Source organism: Cyrtonyx montezumae, unplaced genomic scaffold (assembly GCF_038088225.1).
Source record: "Cyrtonyx montezumae isolate F1298 unplaced genomic scaffold, pur_monq_1.0 scaffold_0, whole genome shotgun sequence".
NCBI classification, from domain to species: domain Eukaryota; kingdom Metazoa; phylum Chordata; class Aves; order Galliformes; family Odontophoridae; genus Cyrtonyx; species Cyrtonyx montezumae.
Window position 1 is genome coordinate 42,200,036 of NW_027071824.1, and position 25,960 is coordinate 42,225,995.

Here is a 25,960-nt window from a genome sequence, read left to right on the forward strand (position 1 = left end):
TTTGGGGAAAAAAACAAAACAAAACACAACAACAGGCATATTACAAACAAATCATGCAAATTTAAATGCCTTAACTTGTATGGAACCTCTATTTTTGGTCTGGAAAATTTCCATCCTCCAAGGAAACCTTACCTAATCACATTATTAAGGATTATGGGGGTTGCTGTTGCCTATTCTTTTTTCTCATCTATATCTCTTTTGTGTTAAGATAGAAGAAGCCAGATATATCAGTAGCAACACTAATTATATTTTCTCCAGCTTAAAGCTGTGAAAATAATTTGAAGAAATATTTTTACATTTGGAGAATAATTCAAGATAAGCAGTAATACTTCTACATAGATAACTACCAGTGAAACAGGAACTGTGGCTTTGCTAAGCCTCCTGCAAGTCGTACACCAAAATATACAACTTCTTATGTAAACAGCAGTGTTTAAATTCAGATCAAGGTGAATTTAAAGGGTTTTGTTAGTAATGACTGTATTTAAGATCTAAATTGTACAGTGAGAAGTAGAAACAGATTCTTGGTTACATACATGCAGATGATAGGGCTTATATCAGTAAAGGTTAGGCAGCCATCCCATGCTCGACTGCTGCCTGTTGAGCATTTGAGGTGTCTCTTTCAGCCCTAACTGCTCTGTGACATTAATTTAATGTTTTCTGACAGATGGAGTTGGGGGCTGGGAGGGTGGTCCCTGCCTGACCTCAGGATTCCTGAACTTGCAGCTGAAAGTCTGCAGCAGATTAGTGTCGCAGACACGATGCTGGCCTAGACAGGCTCTCCTCCTGACATGAGATAGCTGTTGGGGTTAAAATTCTGATCTACCCTGGGGTCATGGGCTTACATTTCTCTCCCAGCTCTAGGGCACATTTCCAGCTCTTGGGCTTTGCTCAGCACACCTTCAGGTTGCGTGCAAGAGCCAACGTTAAGCAGAAAGCAACTAGTGTTATTTCTTTCAGAAAATTTGTACGAAGGTACCATATTATTATTGAGCTTTATTTTTTTTCTGTAATACACAGAAGTTTTACTGCTGAAAAAGACTAAACTTTATCAGGCCAAATATTTCTACATGTTTGCTTTTCTGAAGGAAAATCTTAAATCTTCAATGAGATGCTTTAGATAAACATTTGTTTTTTCCAAGACTGCATTTCTGGGGGAAAAAACAAAAAACAAACAACAACAACAACAACAACAAAAACCCATGGGAAAATCTTGATGACATTTTGAACCTCGAACTTTTCTAAATAAGAGAATTATTTAAATATATGTACGTGGTATACATTTGTGAAAGAAATACAAATCCCAGAGTAATCCATAGAAAGATGTTAGTTCTTCCTAAGGATGAATACAGAAAGCAGAGAGCAAAAACCTTGGCCTCTGTTTCAAAATTTCTTTACAGTAAACTCAGCCAGCACTCCGTTTCAAAACCATCCCTTTTTGGTCTGGGTTTAATCAAGGTCATGGCAAACTCAATAAAATAACCAACCACAGACTAGAAACAATCTTAGATATAACAGTGCCAGGATGAAATTTTGTGTAAATTTTTTGTTCTCAGTTTTCAGATGACAGAAAAATGTTTTTCCTCCGTGTTGCCAGAGGCTAAATACACACGTTGTTATATAAGGTTAAGGTGCTATTTACAATGACAGTATGACATACCATAATGTCTTTCAGCTAGTAGAGGTGATGGTAAGAAGCTGGGTGCTTTATAATGTTCTCCAGAGGAAACAGGAAATCTTAGCAGCTTGACAGTTGTGTTGCTGAGGTCAGTTTGCAGAGGACTCGGGGCAGAAGTGCATCTGCTCTTTCTTCAAGCCCATCCCCTTTCATTTTCAGTATCACATGGTTGAGGATTGCATTCCTTTTGCTTTGTTGCACATTTCCTGGCATGGTTTTGACCACTGCTGAACAGCTAATGCCCAGGTATGGTTGAGACAACTCTATCAGCATTTTTAGAGAATTTAGCTCTATGAATATATGAATGTGGCATCACAGGTAGATTCAAGATAAGAATCATCTGTGGTCAGTATTTATTAGTGTACATATCGCTAAAGGAGATTAGAAGTCATCATATGATTACGTAATAGATTAATGGAAGCAGATTTTATTAAAAAACACTTTGAAACATAAAACTAAAAGTTGAAGCTAGCTTTTGAGCCTGAAAAGATAGTCTCATTTTTTAATGACATTTCTGTGTAGAAGTATCATTGCAACATGACCAAAAAACCTGTTCCCATTTTTCATATACAAAAATAAGCCTAGCATTTTGTTTTCTTAAGTTCAGTGAACTGTATTTTGTAATGTGGACACTATGGAGAGACTTTGGAGACAATTTATCGACTTTCATCATTCACACAAGTGGGCACAAAGAGCAAACCACAGCTGTAACATCAAAGAAAGCAAAGCAAATAAGAAAAAAGAAAAGAATAAGCAAAAAAACCTTGCAGCTTTGTGGTCAGATTTTTTCCTTGTAGGGAATCTAATTTAGAGCATTTTAGCTGTTTGCATTTTCATCCTCTGTAATGTGTCTTACATTAGAATCTTGACCCTGCTTATCAGCAGCTTGAGATGCAAACCTCTATTATGTTACAATTTTTGCTTGCTTTTTTTAAGAAACAAAGATGTTGTATGTTCAACTTGTGCATTAGGTAAAAGGATAATAGAGAACAGAGAAAAGAGGAATTAAAAATTGAAGTTGAGTAATGCAGGCATTTTCTTTGTTCATGTGTTGTTGACATGTTGACTAGAATAGTGTTTCTCTTAAATGAACAGGTGGGAAACATACGTCTTACCTATTTTAACTTGATAGTAAACTGAAAATTTGTTATTTTATATACTTTAAAAGTCAATATTTTAAGAAGTGCTAAGGAATACAGTAATTACACAGGAACTCTTTAAAACCTCTCAATCTGCCCACAAGTACAAGTCACACTACTCAAACATCATAAATATAGCCCATAATTTTGGTTGTTAAAGGCATTGTCTTTATTTTAAGTCCTTCTTTGGAACCCTGATTCAATGTGGTGGGTGAGTATAGTATATGTATTGTTTTTTTACCTGTCAGAGGGAGTCAGATTTGTTTATGTATGTCAGTGTACTCAGTTAGAAATATGTTTCACCCAAGCTTTCAGAAAAGGTAGAGAAGATGTAAAAAGTAAATTGTTATGAATAATAAAACAGCAGCTTCTTTTTGCAGGTTTCATGAAAAGCAGGGGAGTGTGATTTTTGGGTATCCACTTAATTTTCTCAGTTTCAAATGCTTTCAGCAATGGATGGGCACAGGGCTTTTGTTCTCTGAGCCCCTGGCAGATATGAAATGTCAAGCAGAAAATGCACTTTGCCTGCAGGTGGAGAAGTCACTGAGGTGCCTTCATAGTGCACTATTTCTGCAGGCTTATTCATGGCACGGCAAAGAGATGAACCCTGACAGCTGTTTCTTCCTTGCATTGTAGCTACAATTAAGGCACCACAGACTAACCTCAAAAAATGGGATAAAATGGGAAAACTTATGTTTTAGGTAATTATGTATGCATATTATCTCTAAGTCTCTTCAAATATTTTCCTTGACTGCCTTGGCTAAGAGATTTTGGAATTTTTTTTCTGCTTGGTGCAAATTAAGCTGTACAGATGCCCTTGTGGAAAGAGTGAGAGGAAGAGAGAGACAGTTTAAAGAACCTCCTCACTCTATAAGCTACAGCAACGAATGGCTGAGTAACTAGGGCAGCACTCACCTGGCGTGTAGAAGAGGTATATTTAAATCCCTGCTCCATTTAATCACTAAAATAGGGGATCAGTTAAACGTTTTAAATTTTGTTTTCTGCTGAAGTTATTCCACTAAGTAACTACAGCTATCTATTCACTGGGATTAGAGAAAGGGAATCTGGGACATCAGTGGGGCTTGCTGTCTTCCTGACCTCATTTCAGTAAGAAACAATGCTTGTAAATTTTAGAGAGGTGACCTAAGTGAGCAATTTCTACACATGAGATTTTCCTAAAATTTTTAAAAGTTTTTTGACCCACCCCTAATTAGTTTCCTTCTTTTCCTCATTCCCCCCTCCCCCATTTGTTTAAAAAGGAAAGAGAGAACCTGATACTTCTCTAACCAAGTATAGTAAAAAGGTGTGAAAAAATCTAACTTCACTGCTACTTTTCATTACTTTATGGTGCATTTACAGAATATGAAATATCCTACACTGGAAAGATGCTCAGGGGTTGTTTGTTTTTTGTTTTTCTTCTCTTTACAAAAGAAAGCTGAAAGAAAACCTATTTTTCTGATGTGCTTGATGTGCTGTTTTCTTTTAGGTATCTGGCACTAAGAAATCTATGACAGAATGTGAGTTTTTAAGTTTGGTGATGTCCCATTATTCTTAATTGTGAGTTAGCGGTTTGTAAGCACAGCAGGTGCTGAGATCTTGTAGCAGCACACAGAGCAATCAAGTGTTTGGACAAAAATATTCTTTTTTCTTGGTAGGTACAGAGACAGCATTTCCATAATCATCTCCCTGACTAATCCATACATTATGTGTAAATTCTGAATTCCCGTGATACAAGTTCTGTTTAATGTATAAGCTGCCATGATAAGATTCTGTAGTATTTGGATGAATGTGCATGTATATGAAAGAGCAAAGAAGCAATATCAATCTAAAATGGACATCTGAATCTCTGTCAGTCAGCCTGACATTATTAATTCTTATCTGATGGGAAACTGGCTCTTAATGCCTTTTCAAAAATACTTTTACTTTCATGTAAAAGTAATTCAAGAGAATGGTAATGCTAACTATAATAGGGATTACTGAAAACAGAACAGAAGATTTCTTGTGAAGCATTTTGGTCTTGCCATTAGAAAAAAATTTTGGTGTTTCCATGCAAGTTGACACTCTTCCACTGACTTCTGAGTTCAGTGAGGTGGGTGGTTTGGGGTTGTGCACTTCTTGGAAGACATACATGTACTCGTCAGCAGCTGGACTCCCACGACTACAGTGCACGACTACAGAGCACGACTACAGTGGTACTTTGTGGATTTATATCAATAAAGGTAGTCTTAATATGCACTTCTGTCTGCCCTTCCCCTTCCGTAATTGCTCTTGTGGTTTGAAGAATGTAGAGATAAATTTCTGTGACAATATTGTGCTGAAAATGTTTTAATAAGATAAGAAACTGTTACCCTGCTCTTGTACCTGGGATTTGTGTTCAAAATGAATAGATGCAAATTCAGGATGTGTGTATTTGTGGGTTTTTGTTTTGTTTTGTTTTTCTCTGTTTAAAATACCTTTGCTTATCTAACAGTATTAAAATGCAATGCTTCATGGCTACCCACGTCTTAAATGTTGTGCTGATAAGTTTTTGATTTCTTGTGAAAACATTTACAGAGAATGTTCATCTTACTCGACTTGCAAGTAGATATGATAGAGTGGGATGCAATCTCTGAAAGTAAAACAGTGGAAAAAATTCTTTCATGTTAATATAGTTTTCTATGTGGCAATGTTTTATGGAATATTATCTTTCTGAAAAGCAAAGTCACTTTTTTCGGAAGTACTCATGTTTGCCTTGGGGATGTCATACTGACAGAGATGATTTAACATCATCCATCCAAAGAGAGAGCAAGCAGTGTTGTATCAGAATGAAATCTTGGACTACCCTGAAGTTCAGTGGTCAAATTATACTGGGGGCACCTCTGCACACCCAAGAACCCTCCAGTTCCTCACTGCCACAAGCAGACTGGAGCACCCGACCTCTGAGGAATGACTTAATAAATTCTTTACCATTGAGCAGATTATAAATTCTAAATTTTCAAAAATGTCTAAAAAATTTGAAAGCCCATTTTGAGCCGCTGAGGATTGTGGGATTATACCTCTAGGCACCCCCTAGACATACAGAATTAACAGGCAATTCTAGTTCAAAGTAGTGCAAAAGAGGCAGAAATGGGGCTGAAAAGCTTCTGCCCAGTTCTGATACCAACTTGGTTTTTCTAAGCAGACATTCAGCTGGCTTATATCCCAGGCATGATGGAATGTGGCTAAACAGGGCTGGGCAGAGAGAAAGACAAGTGACAGTACAAGAACAGAGTAGGCGAAGAGATAACAAGACAGATGGCAACATAGCTTTAGTCAAGGCACTGGTTTTCCTTTCTGCTCCCTGTCGATGCACTTAAATAAGACATTTTTAATGCTTGGAGTTGGAGAGTGCTGAAGTAGCATCTCAGTGTAGCAACAATCTAACATTGAGCCTTCTCTTTCAGTATAAGTGCACCACATAGTTTGCAGTTCATAAGTTCATAAGTTCATAAGGTTGGAAAGGACCTATAAGATCATCTAGTCCAACCATCCTCCTATCACTATCTCTACCCAACTACTAAATTAAGTCCTTTAGCACCTCATCTAGACGCTTCTTGAACAGCGCTAGGGATGGTGCCTCAACCACCTCTCTAGGCAGGCCATTCCAGTGCCTGACCACTCTTTCAGAAAAGAAATGCTTCCTGAGGTCTAATCTAAATCTTCCCTGGCGCAACTTGTGGCCATTCCCTCTCGTCCTGTCATTACTTATCAGGGAGAAGAGGCCTACCCCCTCCTCACCACAACCCCCCTTCAGGAAGTGGTAGTTCTATCTGTATACCTGCATTGAAACAATCATATCTAAGATAATATTTTCTTTCCTTCTCTTTTTCATTCTACCTTTGACAGGTTGAACCATTGATTCAGAAGGGCCATGAGAACCTGGTGCACCATATCTTGCTCTATCAGTGCAGCAGCAACTTGAATGACAGTGTACTGGACTATGGGCACGAGTGTTACCACCCCAACATGCCAGACTCCTTTTTCACATGTGAGACTGTGATTTTTGCATGGGCCATTGGAGGAGAGGTAGGACAAATTGCTAGCTAGCACGCTTCATGAAGTGGGCATTAGGAGAGTGTGTATCATAATGAAGCTTCCTTCTAGTACAGTAGTGATTTCGCAATCAATCTCTAAGTGCTTCACCACCAAGTCCTCAACTTCTTGTTGGACTTCTAAGTGCTAAATGCAGTGAGCTTCTTGAGTGACAAGCTTAAAGTAATGAAAAAATATAGATCAGTTCTGTGCTTTAAGTGGAGAAAGATGACTGGAAACATGGAAGTACGTCCTATACGATAAAGGAATTCACTGCTTTCAGCAATGACCAACATCTGTTATCTGTGGAGAATGGCAGAATTATAAGTACTGTCTGTAGGTGACTGCATCAAAGACTTTGCTAAACATAGATCTATTTCATTTTACACCCCATCAGCACCTTCATCGCAGTACTGCCCCATCGAGGCATAATAGTCTGACATTTTCTTCCCATCTCCAAAAGACATAATTTCAGTGTAGAAATGACTGTGTATTGCTGCAGATCCAGCACAAGGATTGCTTTGATCATGGCAATGGGACATATCTGCTGAAAACATAGTCAATGCCACATTAAACTGGACTCTGATTTCAGCTTATTTCACATGCTAATTTAAGCTGCAGTTAATGCTTTCCACTGACACAAGACAGCACTACTGCCAGACAAAGCATCCCAACCCCTCTTTACCCCCTTGCTTCACTGTTTGCCAGCTCAGACATGACATGGGCAGAGGGACTGAAGGGATGACAGTTCCTGGGGCCTTCCCTTTCCAGCCTGCAGTCCAAAAACTGTTTCTGAGCGCTGCAGTGTGAGGAAGCTGGAGCTGCTACATGTACACATTGAAAGAAGCTTAATCCACTATGAGCATTATCTCTGATGTACACTTTGTGCATTTTTGCCATCAGCTATGCTTTGACCTAGTACTTTCAACTTTCTTAATCTAAGTGAAATAAAAATTCATATAAATAACTTATCATTTGACAACTGTTATGAAGGCTTTTGCAAGGATGGTCCTCTTGTTAAAGATCTATAGAGTGCAATCTGAAAGATCTGGGTTACACTCAAGTTTACTGGAATACTCAGTGCTTCAATTTATGCTTACATAGCATGAAGATCAAAATACTTATAACTATATATACTAAGATTAATTCATTAATGTCCATCAAGAATCAGAAAGATAGGATCTCAAACTGCATATTAAAAGAATATCCATATAACATAAAATGGTGCAGATTCATTCCTCATAATGGAGTATGGTAAATGAGTTCACTTATAAGATACTGGTGTTTTGCTTTGAATCAGGCATGAGCTTCTGAAACAAATCTGACTGTTATCCCTGTTTAACTAAGCTCCTTTGTTCATAACTTCATCTTTTTTGGGAAGATGAAGTTAAATTTAATGTTTGGGGGTGAAATCAGCACTTCCCAACAACAACAACAAAAAAAAGCAACAACCAAAAACAAAAAAAACCAAAACAGAATTCAGTGTATAGAGTCTGACTGTAGAGCTTGTCCAAGGAAAGTAGTCTAGGAACAGTGAGTCCAGCACAACCTGTTGCACTGTAGAGATCTATTTCTCTTTCAGCATATGGCTCACTAATGTAAATGTTGCCATGGACCATTTTTATTGTTGAAATCATTTGGCTTAGAATGCAGATTTATATAGGAAAAACAATCTAAAGATGAATGACCTCTCTATTCCCTGCAAATCTCTGCTTTTGTAAACTAGAAGCATTTAAAATGTAGACTCACCTTTTCATAAGGAATTTATTGTCAGACTGAATGCTTAATGCCCTGTTTAGATGCCTCAAACGCCATTTCCATTTTCCACTCAGGTTATAAGAATAAATAATCAAAAGATCATAAGATCATAAAATGCAGATTTAAAGGGACTTTGGGAAGCTTCTATTCCAGCCTCCTACTTGAAGCAGGGTCATTCACGAGGTCATACCAGGTTGCTCAGGGCTTTATCCTCTAGCAAGCACAAAAGCTATTAATTTATACTAGCCTAGTTATTTAGTGGATGCAGTATCAATAACTATATTATGCTACCATGCCACATTCAGAAATTTTTAAAATAAGTGACATTTATAAATTTTACATTAATATGATTGTATCATTACAATGCAGTAATTGTATTTATATATAAATGAGGTGCTAAAGGATTTGATTTAGTAGTTCAGTGGGTAGGGGTGGTGATAGGAGGATGTTTGGACAAGATGATCTTGTAGGTCCTTTCCAACCTAATGTATCTATGAATCTATGAATCTATATATTAAAAATTTACTCTTAACCATGGAAAAAGTTCTTTAGCTCAGTGTGCATGTGTTGATTTCAGGGCTTCACCTACCCTCCCCATGTTGGACTGTCTATTGGCACAGCAGCTGACCCTCAGTTTGTTCTTATGGAGGTGCATTATGACAATCCGACATACACAGAAGGTTCGTACCCTCACATTCTGTAAAATAAGCAAGATTAGAAAATGTACTCATTGCATCACACTCCAAATAGAACAGATGCAAAGCTTAGACTCATTTTCCCCTTCTTGATATTTTTTGGCTCCCAGTATTTTCCTCATTGCACAAAGAAACAGCCTGAAGGAAGTGGGAGATTCAGAGATACAAAGAATTGTGGACCAGGTCAATACGCTTATTATCAAGACATTCTTTGTGTTATCTCTCTCTGTATTCTTTTCTTTTGCTCAGAAATCCAGACTGAGAGATAGCAGCACATCACCCAGACTGCAAGATAGCATCACAGAGAATGAGTTTTTTATAAGCTTTGAAGTATTTTTAATACATTTGCCTCAACTGTGGGCAATTTCTGAAAGCAAAATAAAAAAAACGAGTTGTAAGCCATTCATTACATGAAAACAGTTTATGTATGTTAAATTATAAGATTCTCTTTTATAATGTAATTTTAAGAGGAAACGAAAGTTTTGTTTTTTCTCATGAAACTGAGATGGTCAGAAAATGTAGGATACTTCAAAGCTGACTTTTGGTAAGATCAGTAATGTTTTCTGTTTTTATACAAAAATATTTGTTGAGCTTCTATACCTAAGGATATTCTGGTTACTGGAACTGGGTAAAATCCACTGCATAGTGTACTGTTCCTTTACAACCCCATGTGTTGAAATAAAATCTTATGTGTTGGATAGGGCATTCCATTTTACTGCTATTCCCCCTCTTTATGATGTCTGAGAAGAACTTTCTTAAAATTGTTTTATTTAATGACAGACTTTCACCCTCCAACATGCATATCTTATGTGATACAATAAGCTTGTTTCGCTTCCCCGTTCCTGGAGACATTCAGTGTCAGGCTGGACTGATCTGGCTGTAGATGTCTCTGTTCATTGCAGGGGAGTTGGACTGGATGGTCTTTAAAAATTCTTTCCAACTCAAGTGATTCTATGATTCTGTCTTTGGTAGAACATGATTTCCCATCAAATATTACCTGAAAGCTTGTCACATCACATGCAGAAAACCTGTTTTCAAATTAGACCATGTCACTAAATTCACCTTTTTATTTTAGTTGACTGTGCTGCATGATCTTGTCTTAGCTTAAGTTACACTTAGGAAATCTGGGAATCAGGAGTTTTGTTTCCTTTGTAAGCAATAGGTGCAGCTTTGCCATGTTGGGACAGTTCCAAGTGAACACAGGGTCACACTGAAGACCTGAGAAAATTCAGAGATCATTGGCAAAGCAAGGTGTGTGCAGTTCAGGTAGTTTCTCTTCTCCCTGGCAAAATACACAGTATAACATAGTGCCAGGAGAGGGAGAGGGAGAAACCAAGAGCTCAAGCTGCTTGAGTGCGGGTGGGATTCCTGAGTCCTCCCACCCACCCTGCCACCAGGTCACCTTCACCTTTATTTTCCTACTTCAGGGTCTGTATTTTCCCAGTTCAGGTCTTGTGGTTAAGCCAGCAGCCTCACCTCTGCATGTGGAGTAATGTTTGCCAAAGTGACTCAGATTCATAATCAGTGCTGGCTCCTGGTCAGGCTCAAAATAGTATGAACTGGTTCTAGCTTGGCGGGTTTTTAATGCTTCTTTTTCTGAAGTCAGTAACATCCACTTTTAATTTGAAAGATGATGAGTCTGTTTATCAAAAACTCTTAGATATCATAATTTTTTTTGGCATTTAGATGTTAGCAGCAGGCTTGAGGGAGGAACACCACGAAGGAAGAATCCAAATTGATGAGATTACAGATAGCTTCAGAAAGAGAATGAGTACAGATTCCAAAATGAATTAACACTGAGATGTGAGACAGTGTATACTAATTGAAATATCATGATTTGTATATTACAGATGGTCACACAGTAATTGGTTATGCATAGCTCATAGTATTTGTTCCTCGATTTTTATGAACTACACTGTCTCAGGTGTTACAGTGACTGGGTAAATCAATGCCTCCTTTTATCCCTCCCTCATTTGTCTATCTTAAAATAGCCTGCTGAATTCATACTGATGTAAAATTTGGCTTCAACCACTGCTGTGTCTGTTAATTTTTTTAGAAGACTAACAGAGGGAGCCTCTTACCTTCTTTGAGATAATTGGCAACATTTTTGTGTTTTTGATTTCAAAGATGAAATTTGAAAAAGAGCAACAAACAGGAAGGTAACAGATGAGATAACAGAATTTAGGGCTTGTGCAACACAAAACAGTCTTTGTTTCTGCTTATATCTTGCTTCATAAAAGTGGCTAAGGCAAGATAAATAATTATAATCCTTTAGTGGATGGAGACAACATAAAGTCTGAGTGACTACATAAACAAATGGGTATGATCAAACACCTAGATGAATGACATAGATTCATACCATTCTCATTCTTAAAGCTCAGACTTCTTACAGAAAGCTTTTGCTCTTTAAACTACTTTTGTAATGAAGAGAAATCCTTGAGGGGGGGATTAAATTCCAGTGCAGTTCTCTTGCCTTCTTTATTCAGAGTGTTCGTATTATCTTTAAATCTGTGATTTAAGAAGATTTTTCTCATATCTTTAGTTGATAATCTCATAATTGGGAAGTTTGCAAAAGGGATATGTTTCGTCGTCTGAGTTATGCTGTGATGTGAGAGGCAATCCAGAACAAAGGAAAAAAGCATGATTAATGCTAGGGCGTAAGGTGAGGGAATAGATAAATTCACAAGGAAAAGATAACACAAGTCAAAAATTTCAAGGATAAAAAACAACAACACCTTTAAGCTCTGCTTTAAATACCATAAAAAAACAAAGCACAAAACACAAAACAAAACAATAAAAAAAAAAAACCCAACACATGACAACTTCTGAGTTTTTTTCATTTCCTTGTATTGTTTCTTGTGCTTGAGATCTACTATTTTTTCTCTGATATCTATGCTGGGTAAGTTAACAGAAGGAACGTGGGGGCTCCAAGCAGCACACATTTTTCATTCCTGTCTGAACACCGCAGATATCAACATACCATCTTTAACAACCCTCTTGTGGGCTACCCCTGTTTATTGCTTCCTGCATATGGTTTGACTCATTTCCAGGTTATTGAAGTTGATTCTTCCGTTTTCTTGTTAAAAAAAAAATTTAAAAAAAATTAGGACAAGCCTTGAAAAATATGAAATGATTGGATTTTCTTTTTTTTTTTAGTACTGATTTACTGCCATGACTGACTGCGTTATATTGTTGCAGGCTTGATAGATAACTCTGGTCTGAGGCTATTTTATACTCCAGTTTTAAGGAAATATGATGCTGGAGTTATTGAAGCTGGTCTTTGGGTCAGCCTCTTCCACAATATCCCACCGGGCATGCCTGAATTTGTGTCAGAGGGTCACTGCACGTTGGAATGTCTAGAAGAGGTATGTGTCCTTTCTGACACCAGTTGTTTTCATACTTAGAATTAGTTTAGGACAGCCTCTTTATCTCCTTGGAAAGATTGATAGTTGCTGGCTAAAGAACTGGGTCAAGTCATCTGCTACATGCTGCCCTTAAGAATTTTGAATCTTTAATCTAGGTTTTTGGGATGCTCAGTATTGCTTTACTGATCTGAGTAATACTGGATAATGCAGTACTTGTGATAATTTAATTCTGTGTTTGGTATATATACATACACTGCTTTCCATTGCAAAGCTGTTGGTAGCCTGGAATCACTAACCTAGGAGGGCTGCTGAGAGAGAATAATAAAGATATATGTATATGTGAAAGGCAAAGTGAAAGTCTGAAAAATGTTCTTAGGCCAAGCATAGAAACTAGAGATGAGAACAGGTTTTGTTCTATGGCCCAAAGCACAAAATTATGCATTCATTAAATGTTTGGATTCGTAAAGATAGCTTAAATTTCTATACAGATAAAGGAAATATTTTTTTGAAATGTGTGATTAATTTATCACAGGAGATTCTCAGGTATTCTGTCGTTTTTAGAAAAGGCTGGATCAACATCTACTTTGCATGATGTGAAGTGGAGTGGAGGGGCAAATTACATACAGAATTTAGATTTGTTCTTCTAATTTCTTCAGAAATTAGATGTTGCACATTATTGTAACACATTTCTACTTAAAAACATTGGAATGATCTGTTATGGCAGGGTTTCTTATTTAAAGGCTGTGCTTGACATGTATTGCAGTAACAAATTCTTTCTCATTTGGGCTCTGAAAAAGAGAAGTTTAGTGTATCCAAAACTTTCATCTGAAGATCTCAGATGGAATGGAAGATGCCATATTTGTTGATTTTAAAATGTTTTTGACATGGAAAAAAGTTTCAGATGTAAGCCTACCTGCTGACTTGAAGATGGGAAGTAAAGCATATTATAATTGCAGCCTCTTAATATATAGGGCTTCTTTTGGCGCAATGTTAATTTTATTCTCAGCTATCTTTATATCTATATATATTATAATAGACATCCACATTTCAGTAGTATTGGGCAAGAACACTAAAATAATGTGCAGATTTTGATATAATACTCTTAAAAATTTCCATGTATTGAGAATTCGTGGCAGTCCAGTTGATTTTCATAAAAACTGTGAGCATTAGGAGTGAAAACATGTTTTTATTAAAATAATAATAAAAAAATCCCCAGGGAAAAAAATCAACTTTTTTGCATATTAAACCATTATTTGCCGTTCTGATTTAATTTTGCTCCAGGCTGCATTTTGCTGTAAAACATGAAATCACAAATTAATATATATTCACTCTACATTACATTACATTGCCTCTAGGCATACTGAAGGTCTTGATTTCCCCACACCAGGCTCTAGGTGCTGAGAGGCCTAGTGGGATTCATGTGTTTGCAGTCCTCCTTCACGCCCACCTTGCTGGCAGAGCCATCAGGATGCGTCACTTCCGCAATGGTGAGGAGCAGAAGCTGCTTGCTTATGATGATGAGTTTGACTTCAACTTCCAAGAGTTTCAGTATCTGGAAGAAGAAAGAACGATCATGCCGGTATGGCACTCTTAATTCTTTTCCTGAAGTTGTTTAAGAGATCACTTGCCTAACATTTACTCACACCATTAATTTTGCTACAGAATTTGTTTGATGTTTTGGTCCTTTTTTCCAGTTATATTATATATTAGTATATTTTTCCAAATATACTAATGCATTAAAGCTTCGTGTCCACAATTACTTGATTTGAGCTTTGCTATTATAAATGCTTGAACAGTGCAGAAAATAAAATCACAGGTGTGCCTGTTTGCACTTTGTTGTGCATCCAACCAGATGAAGGATGGAGACACCACCATGGGGCTTTACTGACCCTTTAGAACTAAGCAGCACATTACGAGTATTCAGCCTTGCAAAAATGTTTACAAATCAGACAAGTTTTCTCTTCGTTTCACATTTTTATTTATTGTTGGGAATAAAATTCTAAACTTGTAGTCCATTGAGGTTTTGCTGAGTAAACAAAATTTTGGGGACGAAGAAGAAATTGTGCAATTCTGTCTGCTGTTTTTGTGATATTGTAATATACCTCTTTTAAAGTCCCAACTGTGCTTATATTACAAAGCATTAAATTAAACCAGTAGTTATCCCTAGATATTTCATGAAAGCAATCTATTTTTTTTTTTTGAGTGAGTCACTCCCTTAAAAATTATTCATTCATCTCTTATTAGTTCCAGTAGGCACCTTTTTTGAAACTTGGGCCTGAGGACAGAAAGCTTATCACTGCAAAGGGCTGGATACTCCAGTTCTGACTAGCAGAACAGGTGTAGATGTACTCGTTCTGGTGCATGTGAACAAGCCCGTTACTCCATGAAAATGGTTGGATGCAAAGTATCAGACAACTGGAGCTGAAAAGATCTTTGCAATAACTGAACTTCACATGAAGACAGGAGCCCCATGGTTTGATCTTCTAGGCTTTTCTTCAGTCTCTTTTTCCTCACTGCGGGATACTCTGACATTTGTCTCTGAAAGGAAAAAAGCTAAAATGTTAACTTTAGAATTTAATGTCTGGATGCTCAGCTGCAGCATTTATTCTTTGAAGGCCAACTGCTTGTACTCCACGATGACTTCAAAGACAAATTGATGTTACCTCCTCCAGGAAAGAAATGTTGAAGAGTTTAGGAAGAAGCCTGGCAGAAGATGACAGGTTTACAGAGAAAGCCTGTGAAACTTTTAGGAAAATCCACACAGATTATAGAGAAGACCTCTTAAAATTCAAGAGCAAAAGGGAGTAGACAGTAAGAAGACTAGGTGAGATATTTGATAGTATCAGCAACTTAACAGACAGCTAGAGTAGAAGCTAGAATTCTTTCTCTAAAGTGAACCTTTTCCATGCCTTTTAATTGTCTTCACCTTATGCAAAAATACCAATATTACTCTTCATACAACATTCTGGTGTAATTCTAACTACAATCTAATTGATTAACTAATAAAACTAATAATAATCTTAAAAAAATCACTTTCTTGTTATTCTCTCCTAATATATCTTCTCTAAGCTGTGGAATCCAGATGATTAGTTTTCTCTGTGTACTAACATGACCTTCTGAATTTGTAACCCAAAGATCTAGTCCTGCAAAATGAAAACTTTTCAAGAATATGATCCAGCTCCAACCAGGAGAGTCCTCACTGATGCCAGTCAGTTTCTTCCCATGGGGAGGAGTGATTCTGTGTTCTGCTCAAGCTCCCTCAGAAGGCTCAGGCTTCATTTGCCCAACACAAATCGTAGCTCAGACTACAGTTAGTGCTAACAGTGATCCGGCAGGGGTAAAGCCCAAAGGGAAGGAGAAATTCTCAGCCTTTGAAGGTTAATCTGATTTCTTGCAGGAAGATTGATACAATGGGTGATAAGGGAAGATGATAATAAACAGAAAGGAACCAGAGCAAGTAAGCCTCTGGCATCCTTCTGATGTGAAGTTGCCCCAGCATGTCAGATTTTTGAAGTCTGTTCTATATTCTTCAGTATTTTTGTTTCTGTTAATTATCTTAGTGATTTTGAGACATGTATTTGACTAGGTACGAGGAACAAAGGCACTACCTTTTTATTTAAAAACACTGTTTGTTAAGACAGCAAAAAATTAATTGCATGTAGTTGAGAAGGTAAGTGTTCAGCCCTTCCCATACGTGTCTGTCAGTGCAGCTAAGTCTTTGCCTGCCACTCCTCTACTTGGCAGATAAACAGCTGTTATTGTGAAGTGGAAAACCTTATTTTCCTGACTTGTCAAATAACTCTATAGAAGTTGGCAGGATAAATTAGCCCAGGAAAAGATATGCAAAGTAGCACTGGAAGAGTTTTGGAGAAAGAGTCATGTATATGCATTGTCTACACATATTGTTTTCCTGAAAATAGGCTTCTAACTGTTCACTTCCATTGCTGTTTGGAAAAAAAAAAAAAGCAAACAACAAAAAAAACCCAACAGATTAAACTCTTAAGAAGGCTCTGTTTTAATCCATGGGGGATCCTTTGAGGATCTGGGATAATATGAATATTAAGTGCCAAATTTTGGCATAGAACAATTGCGTTATTCTTTGCTCTTTTGAGAGCTTGTATCCACTGCTCTGATCTTGCTTCCTAAGTTTTTGCCATCATCTGTAGTACTTGAAACCACTGTTGATAAACTTCAGGAACTTGAATTTCTTAAATCTTGTGTTTCAGGGGGATAATTTAGTCACAGAATGTCACTACAGCACTATGGACCGAATTCGCATGACATGGGTACGAAAATCTTTTTCATAAGATGCAATTAAAAAGTGTGAGATTACTTGGTAATTTATGTGTGTACTTAATGACAGAATAACATGTCATTTCTTCAGTTATAAAGTCTTAAGAACAGTTGTGATTGAAGCCTGAACTCTTACATAAGGCATTCATATGACTAGTTTATAGAAATAAGCAAGCCATTTCATAACAGGTATTGAAAAATGAGACTACAGTAGTAAAATGAGTGCTTTCTTCATAACATGCATTAATGTGTAAATTCTGCATTTTCTAATTACTTGTTTTCAAGACGTTGCAACCTGTTTTTCACTGAAGTTGTAGTTATTAGTTTATTTTAACTTATGTCATGACCAAGATCAGATCACATGCTCCTGTACCTCAAGTAGGACTGAGACATGATTGGGATGAGGTGGCTGGGAACAGTGAGCATCAGTGTTTTGCCTTTCTCATGCAGCAGGAAAGTGCTCAAACTGCTGCTTTAAGCATGCTGGCAAGGGGCTGCAAAGGCACCACCTGTCAGCTACTGTTCTTGTGCAGGGCCAGAGCATGTAGCAGGGCAGTGAAAGAAATATTTCTGAATGAGCATGGATTGGAACACTGGTAGGGAAAGAGAATTTCATAATGCCTGGCATGAAGTTTTAAAAAATTCAGTAAAGCAGAATACCACAAAAAGGAGCATGCTAAGAGATTGCTGATCCCTGTATCCTTGCATAGAAGGAAATCTGCTATTTTCTGTTTGTTTCTAATGTTTATTAGTGGGAGCCAAGTGCTTGGATTTTAATTATCTAGTTCTGTCATACTTCAGGGTAAAGTCTAGGTTGTCCTGTTTTCCTGTGTGGTGACTACACTAACTCTTGCACCTTGATTCCTGCGTTTTGTTTTCTACATTCCTATCACTAGTGTTTCTGTGAGATTTATGGAACTGTTTCCACAGGATTTAGGGACGCATTAAGGTAAACCTGTCGGTACTTACCTACATTCATCTTAATTATTCTTGATTAAATATTCAGCACATAATTCTCAGTGGAAGACTATTTCAGAGCATGTTTCTTCTAAGAGCTAAAAATCTTATTTATTCTTTTATAGCTAGTGCTTCTTTGTCCTTGAGACCATATAGTCCATATGGAAACATATTCCATCCCTCCCTCTGTTTTACTAAGCAGAGGTCATTCAGTTTCTTATTTAGAAGACTGATTATCCTACTGGATTTTACACTGTTCTGATATATAGAAGACTGATTATCCTACTGGATCTTACACTGTTCTGAACTGTTCTGTTCTACATATCTACTCATGGTAGATATAAGTACCTTTGAGACAGTCAAAAATAAATCTGAACTTCTCAGATCAAACTTGAACATAACAGGGCTTGTTTCATTGACTGTTGTTCTTTCTGACATCTCTTCAGCTCAGGAATTGTTGCTTGAGCTTGCAGTGTATTTTGTAATTCATTATGTAATAATGTCTTGTTACCTGATAACCAAATGTACAAAGTAAAGCTGTTGATTTGGGCCTCCTGCTATACATCCTGCCAACCAATATTTCCAACTGTGGCATTCCAATGCTGTCTTGCTTAAAACAAAAATCCCATTTTCAGGGTGGTCTGAGCACCAGGAATGAAATGTGCCTGTCATATCTACTCTATTACCCACGAATCAACCTCACCCGGTGTGCAAGTATTCCTGACATCATGGAACAACTCCAGTTCATTGGTGTTAAGGAAATCTACAGACCAGTCAGGCAAGTGAAATGTTTATGAATACATGCAACCTATTGTAAGATCACTCATGTGACTCCATTTTGACGAATAACCTGTGCTGTGCAGCTACTTATTTCTCCGGCCAAATTGTTTTGTATTATGTTTTATTATTATTTAAAAAACAGTTTCTTCTGTTAAGAAAATTATTTTTCTCACAGGAGGTACCTCACCACCACCCATCTAGAGAAATAAAACTTAATATAAGTATCATATCAATGCTTCAAATGTATTAGTTTATCAGAACATATCGGTGTTTCATTAATATGAATAAAGGATACACAGATCATTTTGAAAAAGTGGGACTTCGGGAGCATGGGTGTTGAATTAGTCTGTGTAGATCTGTTGTCATTAACTCTGCTGAAGTTGATCCACAGCTGCTCTGATGGTGTAATTGCTGACATGTGCCACCAACATCCACTGTTTGGTCTCCATAAATGTTCACCAAGAGTCAACAAATGTCAGTGGGCGCCATTTTTTCCAGGTGGAGTGCTTCATACTTCTTTACACCTTTGCTTCATGCACATTTCCATGTCAGATGCCATTTGGTCAGATTGCCCCTTCTGCAGCCATCTGTCACATGGCAACAAAATGTAATGGAAAGTTGGCTGGAGAGTACAACCTCTAATGCCATGCCACCAGCATCCACCTCTGTTGTCATAGGCCAACGTAATAAAATAGGAGACATTTCAGAGAAGCCCTTGTAGAACTGATGCTCACATCTGGAGCTCACCAGTGACACTGAAAAGAATGTACAAAATGGGAAGAAGTTGTAACTAAGAAAGGAAATGGAAGGCATAAGAGAATATTAAATCATTCACAGTTGTCACTATTTTATGGGCTGGTTCAGCCTGGTTCCGTGACGATTGGGGCAGGGGACCCACCATGACAACCGTAAAAGATAAAATGGTAGATAAGTATCATGAATGGGGAAAAAAGAAGCAACTGGAGTTATGGAAGAATAACAAGTCAGAAGATGATATGCAAAGTAAGCTGAGAGAAAAATGGAGATAAAGCGGTAGAAATCTAGCCAAGAGGAGGAAGAGGCTTTTGGTTAACCATTGACTGAAGAATCTGTGCTAACACTGTCTTCTGAGACTTTGATTCCCACTTGTCAGGGAGACAGACTGCTGCACATTTTTGAGAGGTAAATGGACTGCGTCAGAAGGAAAACCCCCTAGCTCCATCATCTTTTTTTTTTTTTTTCATAACAGAAATAACCCACAAAATACTGAATAGGAGGGTTAAATTAGGCATTCAAGTCAACAGAACTCTTGCTGGCTTTTATCACAGAGTCCAAGTCAAAATCAACATGCTTCCCACTGTGCTATTGGATCTAACCTTTCTGCGTTGTGATGTTACTAGGCTAACCTGCACAGTGATGTTACTCAATATAGCAAGGGTGATCTCCTGAATTAATGGAAAAATCAGATTTTTGTAGATGGGATGAAGCCCACAGATATAAAAAACAATGAGTAGTGCATTACTTTGTATTTAAATATTCCTTCTAATGCTCAAAATGAAAGCACCACAGCAGAGGATCAGCATTGTAGGAGGATCATAATGTGAGGATGTCTGGAAAGCTCAGTTTCAAAATGAATGAAATACAGAAAAGTAAAGAATACAAAGTGGAATGCTTTATTAGTGGTGAAAGTGGAATGCATTTGCAACATTTCTTGCAATAAACTAAAGTACCAGTAAGATTTTAAAATTAAAAGGATAGACCAGTAGCATGGCATTTTGTTTAAATTTTAAAAGTTGACTTTCCTTATGCAGTATGTCAATGAAACTAAATTAAATTTATTGCAAAACAATTTGATATACAGGCTTATTGGTCTTTGCTCTGTAGTTTATACGCAAGACTAGATATTTTAAAGAAAGTCAGAATGCAGACAACATCTACTTCATTTTGACACTACAGCTATTTACAGTCTCTCTTAACACAGGGAGAACACAGTTTCTAAGACAATCCTAGCAAAAAGAGTCTTTCTGAGGTTATAAAGAAAATATTCTAACGAATGCTCTCTTGAGGGTTCATTCATGATAACTGTATTTAAGAGAAAAAATGCACATTTGGCCTGGGGAAATAAAGATGTTCTGAATAGAGTAAGTATGCAGACTGTCTGCTGCAAATGGAAGAGTAATTAGAAGAGATTATTATTGCCTCTAGTATTTATGACCTAATCCACAATTCTTATTTCATTAAACTCTGTTAGCCTAAGGATATGTGACCCCATGCTCATCTCTCTTGTATCAATTTGACTCTGGAATTACTTCACTGGTTCCCCTAAAGTCTCTTGACTTATACACGAAGGCAACTAAAAGTAGGATCAAGGCACTGGTGGCTCATTTCAGAACTCTTTTTTCCCTCAGATATAGAGTTGAGATTAAAATGATTGGGCTTCAATAATGTAAAATAGATTTCTAATTAAAATCACACCCTTCATGCCTTGATATTGAACTGAGTTGAAATTGGCATAGGGAATATTTTACCCAAAGCAAATGAGAGACTGTGCACTGCAAGATAATACAGGCCTGTCTAAAATGTTAAAAAAAAATAAATACACATTTCATCATAAAAAAATACAATACAATACAATACAATACAATACAATAAAAACATTAGGTTAGTCAGATAAAGTTTCAGTCACTTTATTTTTTGTAGAAGGTGTATGTGACTTTCTGTTTTTAAGAATTTGCCCCATTTACCATGCTTTTTTCCTTTCATTTTACTTGATTCAAACAAGAAGAAAGCAAAAGCTGTAGAGAAGCTTTTCCTTATCTATTTTTTGTTTTATTTGTTACTAAATTTTATTTTTTGTCATTACTATGTTTGAATTTTCTACTACTAAATGAAAGATAAGAGGTCTCCTTCCTTCCTTTCCTTCATCTCAGGGAGATGATGGAGAATAGTACTGACCCCACTTGTTCATGGGTCAGCTCTCCTAGAGCAACTCAGAAGTTCACTATCCTACCTCTTGCCAAAAGTTCCCTTGCAGCCACCACACTGGGATATGCTGGTAGAAAACATCCAACACATTGGTTCTTTTCATTCAATTTTTTGGCACCATTGCCAATCTAGCAACCCTGTGCTGGGCTGAGGTTTGACCTATTATCTGAGTTATGGCCAGAGTTTGGCAGAGCCATTTGGAAGAAACTTTCCAATGGTAAACATTCTTTTAAACACTGTCTGTCAAGCCTAGCAGAGGGCATGATTATTTATTATTATTATTATTACTATTATTATTATTATTACTATTATTACTATTATTATTATGTTCAATAGAAAATGTGTTTTGGATTGTCTGTGTATTCAGTTTGTAGATAAGAGAATAACAATGTAACTCTTAACTTAAAATCCTTCACTTCTAAAAGCATCTGACAGCAACTTCTAAACTGATGACAAACTTTAATAGTTCTGTTAAAGTCAGTGACATTGTATCAGTTTTCACGAGCAGAGATTTTAGATGAATTTATATATATATGTATATATGTATATGTATGTATGCGTATTAATAATTTGTTTGTTTTTCTTAGTAATTTCCCAAAAGTAAATTTATCAGTTCTGAGTTGGTGGGGTTTATGTTTTAAAATTCATTGTATTGATTTTAATTCAGGACTTGGCCTTTTATTATCAAGAGTCCTAAGCAATATAAAAACCTATCTTTTATGGATGCAATGAACAAGTTCAAGTGGTCCAAATCAGAGGGTCTCTCCTATAATGAGCTTGTGCTTAAACTGCCAATGAATGTGAGATGTTCAAAAACGGATAATGCAGAATGGTCGGTAAGTCTATTTCCATCTAAGTTTTCTAAATGTTAAAAAGGAGGTAAGAATGTCATGAAACAAATAGGATTTGCAGTACTTGACCAAATATGAGTAAATACTTGGCTTCAAACTACCTACATGTCCACTGAAGATCTGAAATAAAAATTATGAGAATATTTCATCAGTGCTTTCATGTAACTCAAGATCTAGAAATCTAGAAAAGAATAGAAAAGTTGGAGCTTTTAGCAGGATTTGGGATTAATAATAGGAGTATGGTCTCTTCTAATGTATCTAGGACTCAGATCAAAGAATAACTGTGTATTCAGATTAGGTGTACAAGTTGGCATCAAGTTTCCATTCCTCCCTCCACTCTCATGGACTTACATTAGGGTCTTGGAATTGAGTATTCAAAATTCCTAAATCAGACTTTTTCTCTTAATCATTCTGTAGGAGAAATTGTACTGACTGCATAGGGAAGCCTCAAGAATCTGACTTCTTAATTGAGACATCTAAGCCACTTAAATCTGTATGAAAAGTCTTCCAATATCTCTCACTTTTCTGTTGGTATTGTATCATAGAGATATCTATAGCTGTGGGCCAAAAATAAATGCATTACACATTGCCTGTCTTTTTTGTGCATTTTTGGAAGATTACTAACTTTGATAGTTTTCCTTTCCCTGTACTCTTGATGAAAAATCTGTAAGATAAAAATAATTTCTCATTAAGTTATTATTTATTCTAAATCACTACTGGTATTTTAACAGGACCTCTGTGATAAGCTATCATCATTAATGTTGATATGTGTTTATAAATAACTACCAGCACAGTAAAGTGTCATCCACTCAAAAACATGTGCTGCTCCTTAAACTCCTTTACAGATTCCAAATTCAAGATTTTATTTTACTTTTTTGACTTTTTCTCCCAGAAGGGGAAATTGTCTCATTGTGCTAGTTTATTTCCTAACGTGAATTTAGGCCAGTTTAACAGAGCTGATACTAAATACTACTCATTAAATACATCCTAGGAAAGGGTTTATCTCATACTCCTCACTCTGCAGAATAGCTTCTGTTGCTTCTGAGCTGATCACACTGGTTTCAGGTAGTGGAGAAATTCCCCTTCCAGCAACAGTGTTCTCAGGTCTCTCCATCATTGGGCTGTTCTGCCCAAGGGAGGTCAGTGAAATACTATGAGCTACACGTAATTAAAGAGATTCAGATATTTTTAAAAAATATTTTCCCCACTCAGACTTTCTGTAAAATGTAGTTATTGACTACATGTGGTGATAGAACAAGAGACTATTCATTGCTCTGGGGTAAGCTTCATGACAAACTACTGGCCAGTAGCAGCTGCTTAGTCATTTGTTCATTTCTCTCACTATTTGTGAGAGAACAAGTAAAGAAGATGAAAAACACTCAGAATTTTTATCAGGAGTGGATAGGCTTCTTTATTATTATTATTATTATTATTATTATTATTATTGAGTGTTTTGCTTTCTGGAAAACTCTGTTATCTTACAAGATGAAAGAGCAGTACTTAGGTCTTAATGTCAATGACTGAGTTCACTGGAACTTTCAGTACTTAGTTCTCTCTTTATCATTAGTTTCCTATTTCGAATGACTCAGGCATATTCTTCAAAGCTGAGATTAGGACTCTTTCCTTTTTCTTCCCTTATTAGTGATATTACATGTAATTGGCTGTACTCATAAAAATCAGAAACAGATTTAACCTGAAAGGCTAAACAATCAGTGAGTTGCCACAAGAATGAAAAAACTGAAAGCGGAGGAATTGAATTGAAAATAGCTTCATCCTGCTACAGGGATGGCCTAATGATCAGTTTTAGCTTTGTATCTTATTCGCTAAGAATAAGTCAGTATTTGGATTATTCTTTCTATGCAGTGCAGGGGAATTGCAACATGGAAAAAAACACCAAGCACTTATTTTACAGGTGGACATTCAAATTTTCAAAAATATTTGTGCTCAGGGGCTCACTTTTCCTAGAACTTCTTTTCTTCAGCATCAGTTTGACAGTATATCTTTTCATTTAGGAATTAAACCATCTAAGTAGGGAGTAGATTTAGGAAATTTATAACTAAGTGGTGCACCCAAATCCCTCTGATTCCATGTCAAAGCCAGGATAGACAGGTAGATGCCATACTCCATAAAAATTGCACTGAGTTCTAAGAGAGGAGTAAAAATGCCCCATATATAGAAACATGACACTTCTCTGGGTGGTCCTGCTTGAGTAGGGTGATGAACCAGATGACCTACAAATGTTCCTGCCTATCTCAATCATCTTGTTGATTCTGTGGAACTAAAGTGATAAGATGTGTGCATCATCAACTGCCTTCTATGTGTAAGTATAAGATTTGTATGTGCAAATGTACGATTTCAGATATCATCCAACATCCCAGTAGCACTGTAACACTGTAATCTTCCATTTTCATCTTCTAGAAGGATGAAAACAAAAATCAAACCAGCCAGAAAATCCCACAAAACAAAACAAGGTCATGTAGATCAATCAACAAAAGCCTGACCTTGTTTACCGGAGAGGATGCTAGTGTATGCAGCTGTTTCCAAACTGAAAACAATGAATTTGCACACTGGCTGATCATTTGGCATGTAATATATTAACATTTTTACTGAGCTTGATGTCTCTGGAGTAAGTCACAACTGCAATACAAAGCTAACAGCAGATTCTCATGCAAGCTCTGACAGATTTCTGATCTTATGTGATGAAACTGATAATTTTTCATTTTAATTGCAGTTCCAAGGCATGACAGCCTTTCCTCCTGAAATAGAGAGACCGTACAAGACAGAACCAGTAATATGCAGTTCGTCTTCCTGTTTACCTTGCAGTTTATCACTCATTCTGTTGTTTGTGGTACATGTCACATCCATTACCTTAGGAAACATTGGACCTTTTGTACAATGATTTTTATTCATTTGTGTTCTCTGTTCCATGCAATTTTTGATGTGTTTGCACTGTTGCTGTTGTAGATTTATTTTTTTTACATATTAATAAACTAAATTTGCTAGTTCAAAATGAAATGTGTACTTCCTTTGAAAACTGTGTTTACTTGGTTTTCAGTGTAAAGTATATACAAAACAGTAGTCACAATGGCACGTTGCATATTGAGAGCTTTTCACATACTGTTTTGTTACACTTTGTCCTGGTTCTTCACACCATGTTAGCAAAACCTACTATGTATATGGGTGAAATTAATAAACTAAAAGAAATTTAGTTAACCACATTCCACCTGGAGTATGCTGTATTATTTTGTCCTGGTTCTTGACATGCAGGTTAAGAAGTTATTGCTGTAAACATATATTTGGATATGTCTGACTGGCGCCTACAGTAAAGCCAAAGGGAGGATTTATTTGGGGTAACATTTTTTGAAGCAGCATGTTGCAACTGGTCACTCTTCCTAAGAGAAACAAGTTGGCACAGGTGTTAAATGAATGAAAA

At 36.7% G+C, this 25,960-nt stretch overlaps 1 protein-coding gene across 1 annotated transcript in view; it reads left to right on the forward strand.

Moving 5' to 3' along the window:
* Positions 1 to 25,736, forward strand: part of MOXD1 (monooxygenase DBH like 1) — a 49,316-nt gene extending 23,580 nt beyond the window's left edge. The window contains exons 5-12 of the mRNA XM_065733756.1: positions 6,679 to 6,858; positions 9,200 to 9,302; positions 12,516 to 12,682; positions 14,070 to 14,261; positions 16,909 to 16,968; positions 18,568 to 18,710; positions 22,344 to 22,512; positions 25,259 to 25,736. Of these exons, the coding sequence (XP_065589828.1) occupies positions 6,679 to 6,858; positions 9,200 to 9,302; positions 12,516 to 12,682; positions 14,070 to 14,261; positions 16,909 to 16,968; positions 18,568 to 18,710; positions 22,344 to 22,512; positions 25,259 to 25,426 (1,182 nt within the window). The 3' untranslated portion in view covers positions 25,427 to 25,736. The remainder of the gene's footprint in view (positions 1 to 6,678; positions 6,859 to 9,199; positions 9,303 to 12,515; positions 12,683 to 14,069; positions 14,262 to 16,908; positions 16,969 to 18,567; positions 18,711 to 22,343; positions 22,513 to 25,258) is intronic.
* Positions 25,737 to 25,960: the final 224 nt, after the last annotated feature.